Below are 17,707 nucleotides of genomic sequence, written 5' to 3'. Positions count from 1 at the left end.
TACGGCTGTTCTTAGGTGCCAAGCCAAATATTCAAACAGTCTGATTGCCTAACTTATTCCATTGCACTTCCAAAGAATAATTAATTTTCCAAGCTTTTTTTTATTGTTATTTTCTCAGTTATCCTGTCTTGCAAGCTAACTTTTATTTGATATGTCATATCTATTTAATGTACCTAGACAGCAAGGTGTGTAAATCTGCATGAGTTTAAACAGGAATTCTCACTTGCTATGCTTCGGTAAACAAAATCAGTATATTTTTAAGTGGCAATGTTGAATAATCATCTTTGTGCCAGCAAGTAAAAGAATCCAGGTGATTCTGGATTCAGGAGGCTCTTGGTGATCGAAGGTGACCAGGTGAGGAATAGGGGATGTGTTGCTTGTAGGGCTCTTTGAAATACTTGGATCTTTGTCTGATTCCTTCCTCCCTCTTCATGAATATTCTCCACCATTTCCCATGTGCTATTTGCTAACCCTGTGCACAAACAGCACTGATGTTGTGTAGTTCGGGCCCCATATTTGTTGCAGTGACGATTGAAGATCTGCTGTGCGAGATGAGTGAGGAGTTACGGGTAAATTAATTACATGATTTATTTTTTTAATGTATGTATTTACATTATTTATATGAATTTTTATTTATAAATTTATGTATTTATACACAAAAGACTTACAAGTACTAGATGAAACTGTGTGAACCCAAAGAAGCAAAATCCTTAGTTTTGTTCACTTGTCAAAGGCTGTAGCTGCCTGTATCCTTCAGATAACTGGTGGAAAGGTACAGCCATAATCAGTAAAAGGGAAAGTGACTTTGTTGGACCAAAGTACTTTTCCAGAGAGGACCTTGTCCTGTTAATTCTGACTTCACTATGGATGCCTTTAAGGTGAAAAGAATTCTTCCCATAGCAAATGGCTGTATGGAAGTATATTAAATAAACTAGCAGGAATCCTGTGTATATCCTGACAGCAAGTAATGTATGCAGAGTTAATTAATGCTGAAGACTAACTTTAGATCTCGAGTTCACTAGAGTAATTTAAAGAGCAACTATGGTGTTAAATGGGGTATTTTATATGGAAGTAGATAGAGAGAATGGAATGGCACTTTCTATGAAATACACCAAGTTGACATTTTGTAAGCTGCTGTAGTTCCTTGTCTTTTGACTGCTTTCTTTAAGGTGTTCCTGCCCACGGCAGCGGGATTGGAACTGGATGAGCTTTAAGCTCCCTTCTAACCCAAACCAGTCTGTGAGTCTGTGATTCTATGACTAAAAAAATACATTTGAGAAGGGACAGCTGTCGAGGTTTAAAAGTTCTCAGTTCAGAGTCTGAAATTAAAAGCTTCAGTCATGCCTAGATGTTAATCCACTGTTTCCTTAGTGTCACAGCAAAGAGCCAGACCTAGTAACTGTTCTTACATCACTCACAACTGTGTTTATAGCAGCACTTAAATAAAACTGCAGTGGTGTTTACTGCTGATCCTCCAGGACCTTGGTCCCACACAACAACAGTATGTCGTGTACTTGCAGTTAAGCATGTTGGCTTTCTGTTTAGAAATCACTGGGATCTGAATGCTGAAGCCTGATCTGTATGAGCTGCTGTAGACTGAGGCTTTGAGCATTTTAATTTCAAAGACTGTGAATGGTAAAATGTTTTTAGCAATGTATCATCTGATCTTACCTCCTTTGGACTGTTTGAGAAGTAGGAGAATACTTAATAAAAACCTGAGACTGTTGCAAATACTGGACAGGAAAAACATGGCATGGGTAAAGATTATGCTTTTTAGTAACTCTTACTTTCAGTCATGGCTACTTAGTTAAAACACAGAAGATACCCTAGGTTTGTGTGAAACATGATTATTCCTGCCTTGAAAACACAAATTAGTTTCTATCGTGTCTGTCTCTGTTTAGTGATTAATATCGAGTATAAAATTATTTTGAAGCTCTTGATTAATGATTTAAAACACTGTAATGAGGATGAATGTAGAAGTAGTACAGTTGTTTTCTTAGATGTAAGAAAAATACTCAACCATAACATTGGTTGCAAGTCATATCCAGTATCTTGGTATGGCTGTAATTTCTGGGAGTTGGAAAGCTTTTGATATGTTTGTGGCCAAATTGCTACAAATAGTCTCATGCATGAGAAACTTGACGTTCTTGTGGGAAGTGTTATTCTGATTTTCAGATGGATGTCCTTGATGGTGACAGCCTTTCCATAAATGTTTCATTGGTCTCTTATTTCTCCCTTTTCCTGCTCATACATGTGACTAAAGAGCATAAATTGTTCAAAGATGATTTGCTTAATTTGAGAGCAGAGCTGCTGGTTCAGACAGGAAAAAGAAAAACAAACAAAAAAAGGCGATTTACCTTTTTTTTTTTTTTTAACTCCCCAGCTGGAATTGCATGCAGCAGAGATGGAAATGTATAGGCTTCATTAATAACCCCACAGAACTCACTCCACTGTTAGCAGTCTTGTTGCTACAAGTTCTGTGATTTCTCATATCCTGACTCCTAGAGACTGAGGCTTCTTTGCCCCATATACTTTTAGTCTTAAGAAGTTTGGTAATAATCATGGTATTCTTATCTTTTTAATTTCTACACTATTTCTCAAGGGAGCAGAAGGAACAAGAGGATGGCTTTGGTTGTCTTCGGTGGCACCATGTGTTACGTTCGTTTTTCAGGTGAAGTCAGGAATGTACCTTTGGTCATGAAGCTCTGGCTCTGGGGCCAAAGAGATGGTGGAAGTGGGATTCTCTTTGATTTAGAGGACTTGATATGGGTAGCTTATAGCTGCACAGAGGCAGTGTGGAAATCACTGCATATGCAACAGGTGGGTCTGGCTGGACTGGCACCATTGTATTTGTCATGAATGGGTGGTTTTGGTTTAACTCAAAACACGTTTCAGTTTTTTTGTTTTCATGTAAAATTAGGCAGTAGTATAAACCGAAGTAAGAGTTTTTCCACATAATCTCTTGAATCTGTATTTAAACAGGGTTTTGTTTGTTAAATTATGTTTAAAATTCACAGAATTATAGAATCAGAGAATGGCTTGGGATCTAAATTTACGTTCTTTCAGTTTAAAGCCATTCCCCCTTGTCCTGTCACTACAAGCCTTTGTCAAAACCCCCTCTTCAGATTTCTTGTTGGCTCCTTTAGGCACTGGAAGCTGCTCTAGGGTCTCCCTGGAGCATTCTCTTCTCCAGGCTGAACGAGCCCAGCTCTCTCAGCCTGTAATTGTAAGCGTGCAAATGAACATACTTATATTGCATGCCTTGACATATTATTGGCTGTCATCTGAGTGTACTCTTTTCCCAAACATCAAGTTAAACTACATTAGCACACTGAAATAGGTAAAATGCATTGGCTTGAGCTAAGTTTAGGGTCTACCTGTAAACAGCAGATGGTAGGAGGTATCTCCCAATCTGATGGAGAGACTTGAACAGTTGTTTCTGCACCTTTTGATAGGAGGATCTCCTGACTTTTGAGTTGTTACAACATGCCATTGTTCCCTTTCTTAAAATAAATTGTATTTTTTGAAAGGAGGACCTGGGGTCAATCAACTGAATATCAGCCAGCAATACGCCCTTGCTGCAAAGGGAGCCAACAGCATCCTGGGCTTCATTAGAAGGAGTGTTGCCAGCAGATCGAGGGAGGTGAACCTTCCCCTCTAGTCAGTGCTGGTGAGGCCATCCCTGGAATAATGTGTCCAGTTCTCAGCTCCTCAGCACAAGAGGGCCAGGCCACAAAGATGAAGGGATTGGAGCATCCAGTATAAAAGGCAGGGCTGACTGAGTTGGAATTATTTACCTTGGAAAAGAGAAGGTTGACCCTGCTTTGAGTGGTGGTGTTGCAGTAGACAATCTCCAGAGGTCCTTTCCAGCCTCAAGAATTCAGTGATTTGGTGAAAGAGAAGCCTTTTTGATGCAGGGCTTATGACCTCAGGATGTCTTTTCCCTGTCGTGTTTACTGTGACTTCCCTGACCCCCTTAGAGTGATGGTGTAATGCTGAGTTTCTAGTGAAGTCTTTTTAATGTGAAATAATTTCTTTATATATAATATTTCCTCATCTCTGCTCAGAAATGTCTGTGAAGTAAAAGTTATATTGTATTGTCTGTTTTACCTTATCTAGTGACCATGAGGAGCAGTTATTAGCGCTCATTTATTTTGGTTTCCTGTTTATGTAGAGTTTTTGCATACGAATGTGTGGGTCATCCTTATAGAAGGGAAAATACATAACACATACAGCACGTGCAACTCTTTTTTTGTTTGTTTTGTTTTGTTTTGTTTAGAAACCAAGAAATCCTAACGGTGCAGTTTCTTTCTCTCATCTATCAGAGGTATTTGCAGTAATACTGCACTCCAAGTTGAAAATTCTCTTCCTAATGCCCCTTAAGTAGTGTTGCAAGTATCTCCTTACTGCTGCCCACTTTCTCCAGCTTAATGTGTTTGGAAATCTTCTTGAGTCTCTTGCTCCAGGGATTCTTCAGCTTCATGGTGTCATGGCAGGGGGTTGGAACTAGATGAGCTTTAACATCTCTTCCAACCCAAACCATTCTATGATTCTGTGTAACCTGACTTTTTAACAAGCTGTGTTGAACGCATACTTGTTTACCTTTGAGAAATCACTGGGCCATCTTACTCCTTCACATATGGGTGAACAGGGAAAAACATGCTTTTTCCTTGCAAGCACTTTATAGCAATAGTATTTGAGCATCTATCAGGTGACAGGCAATTGTGTTTTTCCTCTTTGTTCTCACTTGTCAAACAGTATACTATGTATATGTAATGGATATGTTTTAAAAAAATAAACCTGTCAGAAGAAGAAAGACTGTAGGAAAACTGCAGTGGAGAAGGGTGGTTTGGGGTGGGGGGGATGGAAGAGGAGGGAAGGAGGAGGAATGTATGTTTGTTTGCTCTGCTTTAAGTACATGTCTTTGAATACAGTGTGATTGGTTGTGATAGTTACTTGCTGTGGCATAGTTTGGGATTTGATGTAAGGTTTTTTTTGTCAAGAATATCCAGGTCTTGAAGTTTAGTGCTTGTGGGGGAAAAAATAAATAAAATAAATAAATAAATGAAGAAAAAAAAAAAAAAAAGGAAGGAATTTGAGTGAGTAATTTGCAGCTTAATGCTATGCAAAATAACCATTCTTTTCCCTTCTGAAAACAACTGGTGTTATTGAGTTTCACACTGGAGTGTTTGTAATTTTAAAGGTGGGATGGGGGAAGTAAGTTTTAAACATGCAGGAATCTAAACTTCAGAGCAATTTCCTGTAAACTCCTGTTTTGTGCCCTGGGCTCGTATAAGTTCGAGAACATTGTTGAAATTGGAGACGTTTGTGCTGATTTACATCATCTGTACAACTGGCTCCCTTTGTGTAAGCAGGTTATGTAAGGTTTGGCAACAGAACCACGTTTTAGGAGATGGAAAAAGCATTTGGGCAGCATTGGTCGGTTTTTATGATGTCCGCGATACCTTCCAGCGCAGATGGCTGATGGGCTGCTCTTGGAAGGCATGGCCAGGATTCCTAATTTTTGCAAAAATGATGACAAAAGAGGTGAAGCACCAGGATGTAAGAAGTGACCTGCAGCTTTAAAACTAAGGGGAAATACGGTCTTCGTCCTGTTTTTGCTCCTGCACCTGGAATTATTTTTAAATGAGTTCAGGGGATAAAATAAAAAGTAATAAAAAACCCAACAAAACAAACACAAAAATTCAGACCCCTGGGGTGCAGTTTAAAGTTTTGCTGTCTTCAAACCCTGTTTATTTTTGCAAGGTGGCTTTCAGTCCCATTCTTTTGATAATACTGCATCATTTAAGCCCTGATTCGATGTGGTAATTAAGTATGTGCCAAAACCCGGTGACTTGCTGGCTGGATTTGAGCTGCATTTGTTTAATTGCCTTATGGAAAGGCTTGGACTAGAGAGCGTGGTAGAGAAGCTTGCAGCTACAGTGCTTGCTAATAGAGCAGTAACAGAATCTTAGACTGTTTTTGAGTCCAGTATTTCTGGGTGGTAGACTCGACATACTGTTAACTGTGTGTTCAGAAAGTATACATTTACATCTTCTCCCCAGTGGGGCTTTGGGTTTTGCTCAATGTTGTTCTATCTGGTTTCTTTGGTGTAGCAAAGTGCAAATTCTGTTTAGGGACAGAATTGGTGCAATTGTTGCAAAATTATTATTAGATGTTAATCTCTTCCCTGCCCTCCCTACCTTTTTCCTTTGAAAGTCTGGAGTTAAGGGTTAAAACCTGGTCAGGACACAGACACTTAGGCATCTCTGAAGAACTGAATAAAGTAACCCAAGTTGTTCAGTGCTTTCCTAGTGCTGTTTGGTTGGGTTTTTTTTTTTGTGATTGCTGTTTAGCATTGAATTTTGCTCACAATTATACTTCTTCTAAATTATTATTCTTTATTAGCTCTTTAGGAATCCATGTTTTAATTTTCTTTTATGGCATCAGTGCTGTTACACTTTATTGACCTGTTGCAATCCAGGTGGGATGAAAAACTCCCAGGATGCCAAATCTCAGTCCTAAAAATGTGATTGATCTAATGTGTCCTAAGACATCAAATACTGGGTTTGATATTTCTAGCTGCTTACAGCTGTTATGGTATGGCCTGGCCCAGGGATATTTAGAACTGTGTAATGTACATTGAAAAACACCACTACCAGCAACAAAATCAAGCAAATAAACTACCCAAATGCATGTGTTACATTTTTTTAAACAGGCTTCCGAAACAGGGAGTGTTTAATATCACTGGCAGTACTGGACTGAGATTCTTTGCATAGTCTGCTGAATTTTCCTGAATTTCCCTGGCTAAATATCTTCTTCCTTTTTTTTTTTTTTTTAAATAGTGAAATAAAAATGATAGGGATTGCCAGTGTACTGGACACCAGCAAAAAAGTTTATATTTGAAAACCAAAAAAATCAATCCCAAACTGTCAGCTGTCCCAGAAACACTGATGATGTCTGGATTATTTTGAAGTGGTTGGGTCTTGTTGAGCTCAATAAGAAATGGAGACTATTGAGCATGGGTGATCTTTTGTTCTGCAGAAGTAGTATGCCTGTTACCACTCTGAGCTTCTGAATTAGGTAATCTTAACAGGTAAATTTAAATCAGCTCAATTTAAATCAGTTCCTTACATATAAATGCAGACTGATTTTTTTAACTCTGAGATGCCATTCTGAGTTTTTTGCTGTGTTCTCCCCCACCCATAAAGCCCCAACCAAAAACATCTGGTGTTTGTGTAACAATTGATCCTGTGCCATAGTGAGCATTTGGAAGATGCCAAGTGTAAGTAATAATAGCTACTACTTGAGATTACTAGAATATATAATTTCTCCACTGTTTGGCACACTCTCTGGTGGTAACAAATGATCCTGTGCCATAGTGAACATTTGGAAGATGCCAAGTGTAAGTAATAATAGCTACTACTTGAGATTACTAGAATATATAATTTCTCCACTGTTTGGCACACTCTCTGGTGAGCATGGGTAGTGCAAGCACATTCAGTAGTTTTGACAGAATACGTATTTTCTTAAACGAATCCATGGGTAACTTAAAGGGTAAGTATAAAGCCTTTGGCTTTCTCTTAATAACTATTCAAATCAAAGAAGCTCTCCCCACCCCAAAATTTTTATGTTGAGGTATGAAAATTCAAGTTACATTTGCAGTGCTGCTTTAGCTGAGCTTGTGTCATTCTTTCCATAATAACTGTGGATTTTTCTTTTTTCTCCAACTTGCCCAATAGATTTCAATCTTCAGCTGAATCTTGGTGCAGGGTGTCACAGCCAGGATGGTGTTTATACTTAATCTGGTTTGAACTAGCTTTGTCACTCAAAATAGAGGAGGGTAAAAAAAAAAAGCAAGCTTCAGACTTCTTGTGCATTCTTGACAGTCCCATACAGGCATGCGTTTAAAATGTGATGTTTTATGGCTTATAAGAGTCTGATGTCCAATGTTGTTTTGTGCCTTATGTTAACCAAAATTGTCAAAAGAGCCTAGATGTTACAGTGGGAGAAGAAGGATGGCCCTAGCTAATTGTAGAGTCCAAGGCTGTAATTTGTGAGTGGCTTATTCAGAGGGAGCTGGAGTTAATGCCTCTTTCTCTGTTGAAGTTTCATAGGTGGTTTCAGCTGTGTGGTTGCAGCCTAAGTTGCAGAGGCATGGATTTGACAGGTGGACCATTCAGTGGATAAAGAATTGGCTAGATGGTTGCACTCAGATAGTTGTGGTCAACAGCTTGATGCTACATGGAGGCCAGTGTTGAGTGTTGCTCCTCAGGAGTTGGTGTTGACACCGGTGCTGCTCAACATCTTTGTCAGTGACGTGGACAGTGGGATCAAGTGCACCCTCAGTGAGTTTGCTGATGGCACCAAGCTGCGTGGTGCGGTTGACATGCTGGAGGGAAGGGATGGGATCCAAAGGGACCTGGACAGGCTGGAGAGGTGGGATGGTACAAACCTTATGGTGCTGAAAAGGGCCAAGTGCAAGGTCCTGCACCTGGGCTGGGGCAATACCAAGGACGAATACAAGCTGGGTTGTATTTGTTCTTGGATTGAGAATGAATTGACATAAGAGGGACATGGACCTGCTCAAGCAAGTCCAGAAGAGGCCATGAAGATGCTTCGAGGGCCAGAACACCTCTGCTATAGAGACAGGCTGAGAAAGCTAGGGTTGTTCAGCCTGGAGAAGATAAGTGGTATGGTTTTAAATAGGCTTACATAGACCAGAGACTCCCACTTCTGCTGCAGGTACAGCTGATCTCTTCCTTCAGTGATATTGAAACTCCCAGTCTGGGGTCTTGTGTTAAGAGAACTGATACGCTATAGTTCATATAATTCATGTAAACCAGACCTGATATTCTGTATTTCATGGCAGTTCAGCACCTGCTGCTTGCCAGAAAAGTGGAAAGCTGTTGGAAAAGGGGAAGGGGTTAAAGCAGCTCTGCAGACCTGGTGAGCGTGGGCCAGGGTCCGGGGGGGTGTGAGTGGACGAGCTGTATGGATTGGTTTAAACCACGACAAATGGAGACAAGAATTGCTCCTGCCATTCCATTGCTTGGCATGCTTTCCTGTGATAGACCACAGGGGTTCTTTGTAGCACATGAGGGAATGAAACCATTACTTCAGTAGGTGCTTGATTACTGCAGAGACTCGTCATACTCTGAACAAAGTTCACCAGGAAGATCAGCTTTATGATACTTGCCGGACTGCAGAGAAACACTGCAATCAGGACAAGGTGGTGACAGAGTAAAAATAATCTTTTATACATTGCATTAAAAAAGTCCAGCTGGGAGAGGAGTGCTTTAAAAGAACGTTGCCTGCATTCAGATTGATCTACGTGTTGTCTGAATTCATCTTTATTCTCCTAGCCTTCCTTAGTGCTACAGTTACTTTGTTAATACTGTATACTTTTAAACTTCTGAATGACCAGGCTTTGGTAAGGATTGAGCTTGGTATCTGTTAGCGAGCTAAAATGCAGGAATGTAATTTTCCTGTGGCAAATTAATGTGTGAAGTTGAAAGTACTACTGTTGTCCAGCAGCTTCTGCGTGGCCAAGGACATACAACCATCACCTATGAAACTAAGCAACGGGGTTTTTTAGGGGGGAAGGGGCTCTTGAGATAGAGCTCCTTTAGTATCATAGAAAAGCCATGAGGGCTGTTTGGCTTACCTACTTTTTTTCCCTTTTCTGTCACCTGGATGCATTATGCTTTGGGGCAGGCTGCTATTTTAGTAAGAAGCTTGAGGAAAGGAAGTTAGCTTGAAGGGTAATTTTGGGGATATTATTTTAATCCTTTTTATTTTAACCTGCTTCTAAGGTTTAATTTGAGTTAGCTAGTTCTGTCTCCTCTGTTTTTGCTTTTAAACAACTGTCATGGGAGTTTTGATTTTGGTTTAAGCTCCTTTTTAGTCGCATTTATACATTTCAATATATGTATAGGTGTGAGACTGTCATAGCCATGTAATACAGCCCAAAGTCACCTTTAATAACTAGGTTTTTCTTAATTCAACATTTTCATTTCTTTAGAGGTGGCTCAGTGTGCCCTTTGAATATTTCAAGCTAGTGCAGGTGGGTCAGAGCAGGGAACTGATTTGACTTGATCAAAAATGAGTATTTGGCCAGATCCGTTTCACGGTCTGATTCACCAGCTGGTTGTGTAGACAGTTTCTTTTATGTCTGCTTTTCCCTGGCTTCTGTTGTTTGTCAATAGCTGCTTCCCCACACAGTTTGAGCTGCCACAAATTACAGCCTGACTTGTTAAGGAAAACCAAAATGAGCGGCAATTTATATTTATAGGTTGTCCTGTGAACTGGGGCAGCTCAGCGACTGCTGCCGCTTCTTCAGGAGCAGTCAGTCTATCCTGGCTGCTGGAGCTGACATGTTTTGGGGAAGGCATCTGGGGACACAAGTCCGCTGCAGCCACTCTGAGGTGAGCTGTCTCAGAAGTCTGAGGACACATCTGTATGGAAGCTTTGCCATTTCAACTAGAAAACTCCTTGTTTTACCCTCCCACACTCAAGTGTATGTGCATTGTGATGCGAGTCATTTCTATCTGTCTGTCCATCTGTCTGTATTTTCATATATATTCTCCTCTCCATTGGGATAAACATGCTAATGATCATATATGCTGCTATGACCAGAATGGTCTAAATAGGTGCTGGAACTGGAGGTACAGCTGAATCGGGGTGCAGTAGTAGTATGTACATAGAAATCAGAGAATTTTAAGCCTGAGCTGTGAGTGACGTGCTGGGAATAACTGTACAGCTGCCTGTTCTTCCTTGCCTGGAATGATGGCCCCAGCTGCATGTGAAGCAGCTACTGGGATACTGCAGTTTACAGGAACATCTTGTTACAAAGGCAAACTGGGACATGGATGGGAGCTGGGGGGAAAGCACCCAAAATTTAAAATAGTGACGTTCTAAGTCTGCATGGATTCATTAGTTATTTATTGTCAGAAACAGATTTCAGGGCTGTTGCTTTGACTCCATCCCTGGCATTGTTCAAGGCCAGGTTGGATGGAGTCTTGGGGTGATGTGGTCATGTGAAGTGTCCCTGCCCATGGCAGGGAGGTTGGAACTAGATGATCTTAAGGTCCTTTCCAACCCGAACTGTTCTATGATTCTAATTCTTTTCTGCGTACAGACTTGCAAAAGGAGGTTCAGCTATGGTCATTGCCTGCTTGGATAGGTGATTAGTTGCTTCAGATGTGGTATAGAATATTAACTTGTAGTAACTGGCTGTGCGAGAATGTGCAATGGTGATACTTAGCTGTAAATGCTTATGACAGTCAGGTGCTGTCCAACATTGGAAAAGAAGGGGAATTGCAGAGGCAATGCTTGTGAGAGATGCTCTTACAAAGGACTTTTTTTGCATCCTCTGGAGCTATGGCTTGATTTACATTAAGTTGTGGCAGCCCCATTTACTGGAAGTGTTCAAGACCAGGCTGGACAGGAGTTGGAGCAACCTGGTGTAGTGGAAGGTGTCCCTGCCCGTGGCAGGGGGTTGGAACTGGATGAGGTTTAAGGTCCCTTCCAACCCTAAACCCTTCTGCAACTCTATGATTCTACAAATACTTTATCCCTTCTGTTCCTAAACCTGACCACCTTGTATTGTGATTTAATCTGTGTGCATCTCTGCTTTCCTTTTCAGATACATGTATTGGACTGACTGGGGTGAAACACCCAGAATAGAACGGGCGGGAATGGACAGCAGCACACGAAAAATAATTGTCGATTCAGATATTTATTGGCCAAATGGACTCACGATAGATCTTGATGAGCAGAAACTTTACTGGGCTGATGCAAAACTGAGTTTCATTCATAGGGCAAACCTGGATGGCTCATTTAGGTAAGTTATGTTATTTATGGTGTAAGTTATTTTTCACCTCCTGCATAAATTTTGAACTGAGGCATTTCTTTTCAGTAATCTAGAATAATGCCAATGCCTTATTGTTCTTTTTAAATGCAATAGTTAATAGCCTTGCAAAAAGTAAAGTAACCTTATGTCCTGTAAAAATAGTTTTAACAGTAAGACTATTTCTATCAGTGTTTCACTGTAGACTATTTATAGCCTTGTACAGCAGGATTTTTTAATTTTAGGCTCATGTTTGTCTTGCAAGCAGTTGGAGATGCTTATACATGGCCCTAGGCAATCTAATGTTTAACAACTGACTGGAATTTTACAGTATTGTTACTGTATCTTTTTTTTCCAACAGGAAATATACATTGAGACACACTTATTCTTGTCCTCATCCAAACATGTCCTTTGTGGCATGCCTGTAAATTAACCAAATTCAGCTTATTTCAGACTGCAAGCAAGAAGGAAGCAGATTTTCCTAAAACTTGGTAGAAAGTACAGTATGGAAATTTTGGTCGGTGGCTCCGGGCCAAGTGTGCTGTTGAGTTTTGGCTTTTGTACACACAGAGAGGTGACCCTTCAGACAGGGCACACCTAGAAGTTGGAGACCGCACCTTCAGTTCTGGGCAGCGTTCAATAGGCAGGTTGTGTTGGTCCCTGAAGTATGTCATCAGCCAGTGAAATGTCCTGCCGAGGAGGCGAGTCTCTGCATTTTGGTCTGGCTTTGGTCTTCAGGTGGTTTAAAATGGCATTTTCGTTTCTCTGATTTCAAAACGTCTTAAATGCCTATGTTATGAAATCATTTTGCTTTGGTAAAGACTTTGAGGAGTTGTATTTTATGCATATCTGTGAAAAAGAATAATATCCCCCCCCCCTTCCTCAAGAAAAGAAAAAAAAACCCCACTGCATTTTCCATAGTGTTTTTCAGTTTTTTTTACTGAGGTGCATTCTGTGCCTGATTTTCACACTCATCAAAGAGGAATAGCAATATTGACACCCTTTATAAAACACTCTTAAGTTCCTTTGAGAGCACTATGTAAGAGCTGGATAATGGTTGCATTGTAGTAAGTGACAAGTACTGACTGACAGTCAGAAGTGTAGACAAGGGAAAAGGCCTTTATGGAAGGGAATAGTAGCTCAAAGGCTGGCTGCAGGTTCATAGAAAGAAAGTGCTCTTTCAAAATTCAAAATCTAAGAGAGATTTTCATACAACACAACATGAACTTATTTCTCTGATTTGGGGGCAAATGGCAGCAAGTAAAGTTTCCACACTGATTCTGCAGTTATCATGCACATACAGATTGTATAAACTTTACTTGCATTAATGTGTGAACAGTTGCAGTTGGTTAATAATATATATTTTGCTCATTTTAAGGTAGAGAAGGGCCACCCAAAAGGGAGCGAGCTTTTGAATACACCAATTCCAGCAATCTGTCCAAATTGCTTTGTGATAGATCAGTGCATGTCCACCACCTCCCAAGCAGTTTTCCATTGAACTGTAAATGAAACAATATTTTAGAAAAAAATATTTTATTTTGCATTAAAAAAAAAAAAAAGGCTCAACGTTGTACACTTCTTACATCTTTTACTTAACTCCTGGAGCGTGTAAATGCATGCTTAAGGGTATTCTTATGCTGGATGCATTCTGGTAGTTCCTTGTGTCTAACTGCGTTGTCCAATATAATAGCTTGATGTCATTTAGCTGTGTATATTTAATATTGTTACAATACGATAAAACTTCCTTCTTAAAATGTAATGCCTATTAATAAAATGCCACGAATATTGATCTTAATTTTAACTCTTTTCTAAAAGGAAATTTTTATTCTTTTTTTGCCTTCCACTGATAAGCGTTGAAACAAAAGTCTGTGAAGTTGGGACTTACAGGTTCTGGTGTCTAGGTAGACTTCAATACTGATTCAAACTGGATGATAACTACAGAGGTTGCTTTTGTTCCTTAAACACAGAGTTTAAGTTTCCTAAAGTGGTTTCACCCAGACTTGCCAATAAAGAAATCTTACAGTGTTTCAAAGGCTTCTACCATCCCTGTCCCCGAATCACTTCAGAATTCCTTCAGAATTACAATAAAAATGAAATTTGCCTTCTGCATGGTGAATGAATGTTGCTGGAGCAATCTGCTGGTTACATCTTAGCACCCATCAATTCGTAAGCACATAGGCTGGAACTGTTTCAAGGGATGTAATTACAGGAGAAGGGGAGATTTGATACCTAAGAATGATGGAAATAGGGGCAATGTATTGTGGAAAACAGCTGCTATGATACTAGAATACAGCCACTGCTCCACATTTAAATCTGCTGCTGACCAAATTAAGAGGGGTAATTTAAAGAGACTCCCAGGTTGTTTCTTCTTTTTTCTGCTGCAAGAAATGCCTGAGTACAACTGAAGTTCTGGAGAAAAATATCATATATTGCATGGGGGGGGGACAAAAAAAGTAATGTTTTAATTGGAGGAGCACTCTTTGGACCTGTGTTTCCTCCAGATTGTAGAATCACAGACTGGTTTGTGTTGGAAGGGACCTTAAAGCTCACCGAGTTCCTGGCACAGGCAGGGACACCTTCCACTAGACCAGGTTGCTCCAAGCCTTGTCCAGCCTGGCCTTGAACACTGCCAGGGATGGGGCAGCCACAGCTTCTCTGGGCAGCCTGTGCCAGGGCCTCACCACCCTCACAGGGAAGAACTTCTGCCTAATGTCTCATCTCAATCTCCCCTCTGTCAGGTTAAAGCCATTCCCCCTTGTCCTGTCACTACAGGCTCTTGTCAAAAGCCCCTCTCCAGATTTCTTGTCACTCCTTTAGGCACTGGAAGCTGCTCTAAGGTCTCCCTGGAGCCTTCTCTTCTCCAGGCTGAACGAGCCCAGCTCTCAGCCTGTCTCCAGAGCAGAGCTGCTCCAGCCCTCAGAGCATCTGTGATCTCCTCTGGACTCGCTCCAACATGTTATGTCCTTCTTATGTTGGATGTAGGACTCTAAAAGGCAATTGTGTTTGGGTGTTTGCACAGCCTTGTTAAGGAACTTAGGTGTGGTCTTTCACGGGTCTTTGTGGAACTGACCAGATACCACATCACTATGAAATCAAGTATGCTCTTGTCTTTATTTTTATGAAGGAGCAAAGTATGGTTTTATATTTTTCAGTCTGTTTGTCACTTATCACCAGATTAATCTCTTGGTCCAGTGAATCTGTTAGAAAAAAACAACCCAGTTCCTGAGGTTTTACAAAGCTAGTTTGGTTTGGGTTTCTTATGCATGGTAACAAGTAAAAACAATGCATTTTTAATCCTTCTTTTTCCTTTGATCCAGGCAAAAAGTTGTTGAAGGTAGTCTTACTCATCCCTTTGCACTGACGTTATCTGGGGACACTTTGTATTGGACAGACTGGCAAACACGCTCCATTCATGCCTGTAACAAAAGGACAGGAGAGAAAAGGAGAGAAATACTGTCTTCTCTATATTCACCGATGGACATCCAGGTTTTAAGCCCGGACCGGCAGCCATACTGTATGTTTTACTTCCCCTGAAACTTTTTGCATGACTGTTACTTGTTTATTAGGATAAACATTAATCACAAAATGGTTAGTGTGAAGTCATGGGCTTTTGAATACTTGTTAGGAGATTGGTTTCTAAAGGTATGTAAGTACCTGAATCCTGTACCTTTCTTTGAACATTCCAACATGAATTGATACAAGCTCAATCATCATCCCACTTGGGATAACAAAATTCAAAATCCAGTGCTGTACTTCAGTGACATCTTTTGATTTGAAATATTAGAACGAAAATGATAAAACCTCAGCTGGTATCTTCTTAACACTGTTGTTTTAAAGACAACTGGGAAAAATGCATATAATTACTTTTTTTTTTTTTTTAATAAGTAGATTTACCACAAAATATGTAATGTTCCTGTACTTACAGGTACAGCTTTTGCAGTCCAGACTTGATCATGTTTATCTTCAATATGTAACAAATAGGTGATGAATGCTTTGGTATGAAAGGGGCTTAAATCTGAGCTCTTACAGGAAACATACACCTGCCTCTGTTTTTTCTTTGTATGTGATGCTACCTCAAAGGAAGGCAGGTGAAGAGAACTGAGAATTGCATGATGCTGTATATACTTTGTATATGCATGTAATACTATGCGGCCTAAGATTTTTTTTTGGCTGCACGTGGCTATGTTAGTCTAGGTGGGTCTTTTTCACTATTGTGAGACTGGGACTTGAAAGCAATGGTGGAAATGTATATAATTGAGTAGCCATCGGAAGAATCACCTCTTGCCTAGGAGAGAAACTTTAGTATTTTGGATTTCTGCTTTATTTATGCCAGCTATTTATTTATGCCAGTGAAGTCTGCTTCCCTGAAGTTAATGTTTGCTAATCCAGTAGAGTTTACAGGATGTCAGTAAACAGGACTGAAAGTAAACAAAAGAAGTTTGGAGATCATCTTGGTGATGGCACATGTGCAAGTTTGCATTGAGGTTGTCGGGTATGCGCAGCACCCTGGTTTATCTCACAGCTCCAGATAAGAGTTTGTCTGTGCTGAATTCCTGGCATTGCTTTTAGCTCAGGGAATGTCCCAGCCTTGGGTCATTGTATTTCTGGGTCAGTCACAAAGAAAATATGGTGCATAGGGAAATGGCATATGCTGAAAATACCTCAGATGCCATTGACTTCATTAAGATCAGGCTTGGATTTCTTCCTCTCCCTTTTTTCCCTCTTTGTGACTGTCAGTGGAAGTAACACAAGCCAAATTAGCTGGAAATTTTGTAGTTTTATATTAAAGCAGTTCAGATGCTTATTCAAACTATAACTGAGAGATCTTGCACAACTTGCAGCGTTTTTTTATTTAACAGCTGGCAATTTTGTCCATAATTATTTGTGGTTAAAGTTTGATCTCTTGCTGCCATTTTTCCCCCATATAAATGAGGTAGGTACATGCAGTTCTCACGTCTTTCCCCATCCTGTCCCTGCCTGCCTCCCCCCGATTTTTTTTTTAATGTTTTCAAAATTGAGGACTTTACATGTTGCTGTTCTGCATTTCCTGATGATTCAGGGATATGTCTTGCTGTGAAAGCTTTTGAAAAAGATTTCCAAGGTATTTCCAACATGCAACACAACTGTAATGTAGGAAATGTACAAATTGTTGTGTTTTCCTTTCTTTCCTAGAACTGGTCACCCCCACAACCGTCACCATCCTCCAAGCCCTGTTTTCCATTTTCATGGTACTTATCAGATGCAGCATCCACAAAGTAATCAAAGTCCAAAGCTGTTAGCTGGTTCAGCTTTAGAAACATTGAAAGAACTACGTAGTGCAAATGTGCTGAGCTGTCAGCTCTTTCAAAATCAGCTCCTGTGTGCATCTCAATTTAGGTGCCCCTAGAAGTGAGATGCTGGACAGGAGAGAATTAAACACTTTATATCGTGGTTCCTCTGCTTGTTGTGCCAATCATTTTGAATCTATATATTCTTTCTCATGGAGAAAAGAGGGTTTTAATGATTCTAGAAATATGAAAATAAATCTGTTTGCTTTCTTGCAGTTCACACTCCATGTGAAGAAAACAATGGTGGTTGCTCCCATCTGTGCCTGCTCTCTCCAAGAGACCCCTTCTACAGTTGTGCCTGCCCCACTGGTGTGCAGCTGGAAGACGATGGCAGGACTTGCAAATCAGGTAGGAGCTTGGCTTTTATACAGTCACAGAGTAATTTGTATGAATTAGAGCAATCCATTGCATCAGAAACTGGAGAATTTTGGCTGTATTTTGTGTCTTCTGACTGTATTATGTGTTGACAGTTCTCTGTAGGAATAAAGTAGTATGTGGAGCCCATTGTAGAAAAATTTTATTAGAAGTA

At 40.2% G+C, this 17,707-nt stretch overlaps 1 protein-coding gene across 3 annotated transcripts in view; it reads left to right on the top strand.

Moving 5' to 3' along the window:
- The window catches only part of LRP5 (LDL receptor related protein 5), a 133,295-nt gene that overhangs the window by 27,572 nt on the left and 88,016 nt on the right, over positions 1-17,707 (top strand). For all 3 annotated transcript variants that reach the window (XM_065683138.1, XM_065683137.1, XM_065683139.1), the window contains 3 exons: positions 11,648-11,845; positions 15,169-15,365; positions 17,395-17,526. In XM_065683138.1, the coding sequence (XP_065539210.1) occupies positions 11,648-11,845; positions 15,169-15,365; positions 17,395-17,526 (527 nt within the window). The remainder of the gene's footprint in view (positions 1-11,647; positions 11,846-15,168; positions 15,366-17,394; positions 17,527-17,707) is intronic.

The sequence above is a fragment of the Lathamus discolor genome, chromosome 6, assembly GCF_037157495.1.
Source record: "Lathamus discolor isolate bLatDis1 chromosome 6, bLatDis1.hap1, whole genome shotgun sequence".
Lineage (NCBI taxonomy): Eukaryota > Metazoa > Chordata > Aves > Psittaciformes > Psittacidae > Lathamus > Lathamus discolor.
The sequence above is the reverse complement of the archived record's forward strand: the minus strand, read 5'-3'. Positions and strand labels throughout refer to the sequence as shown.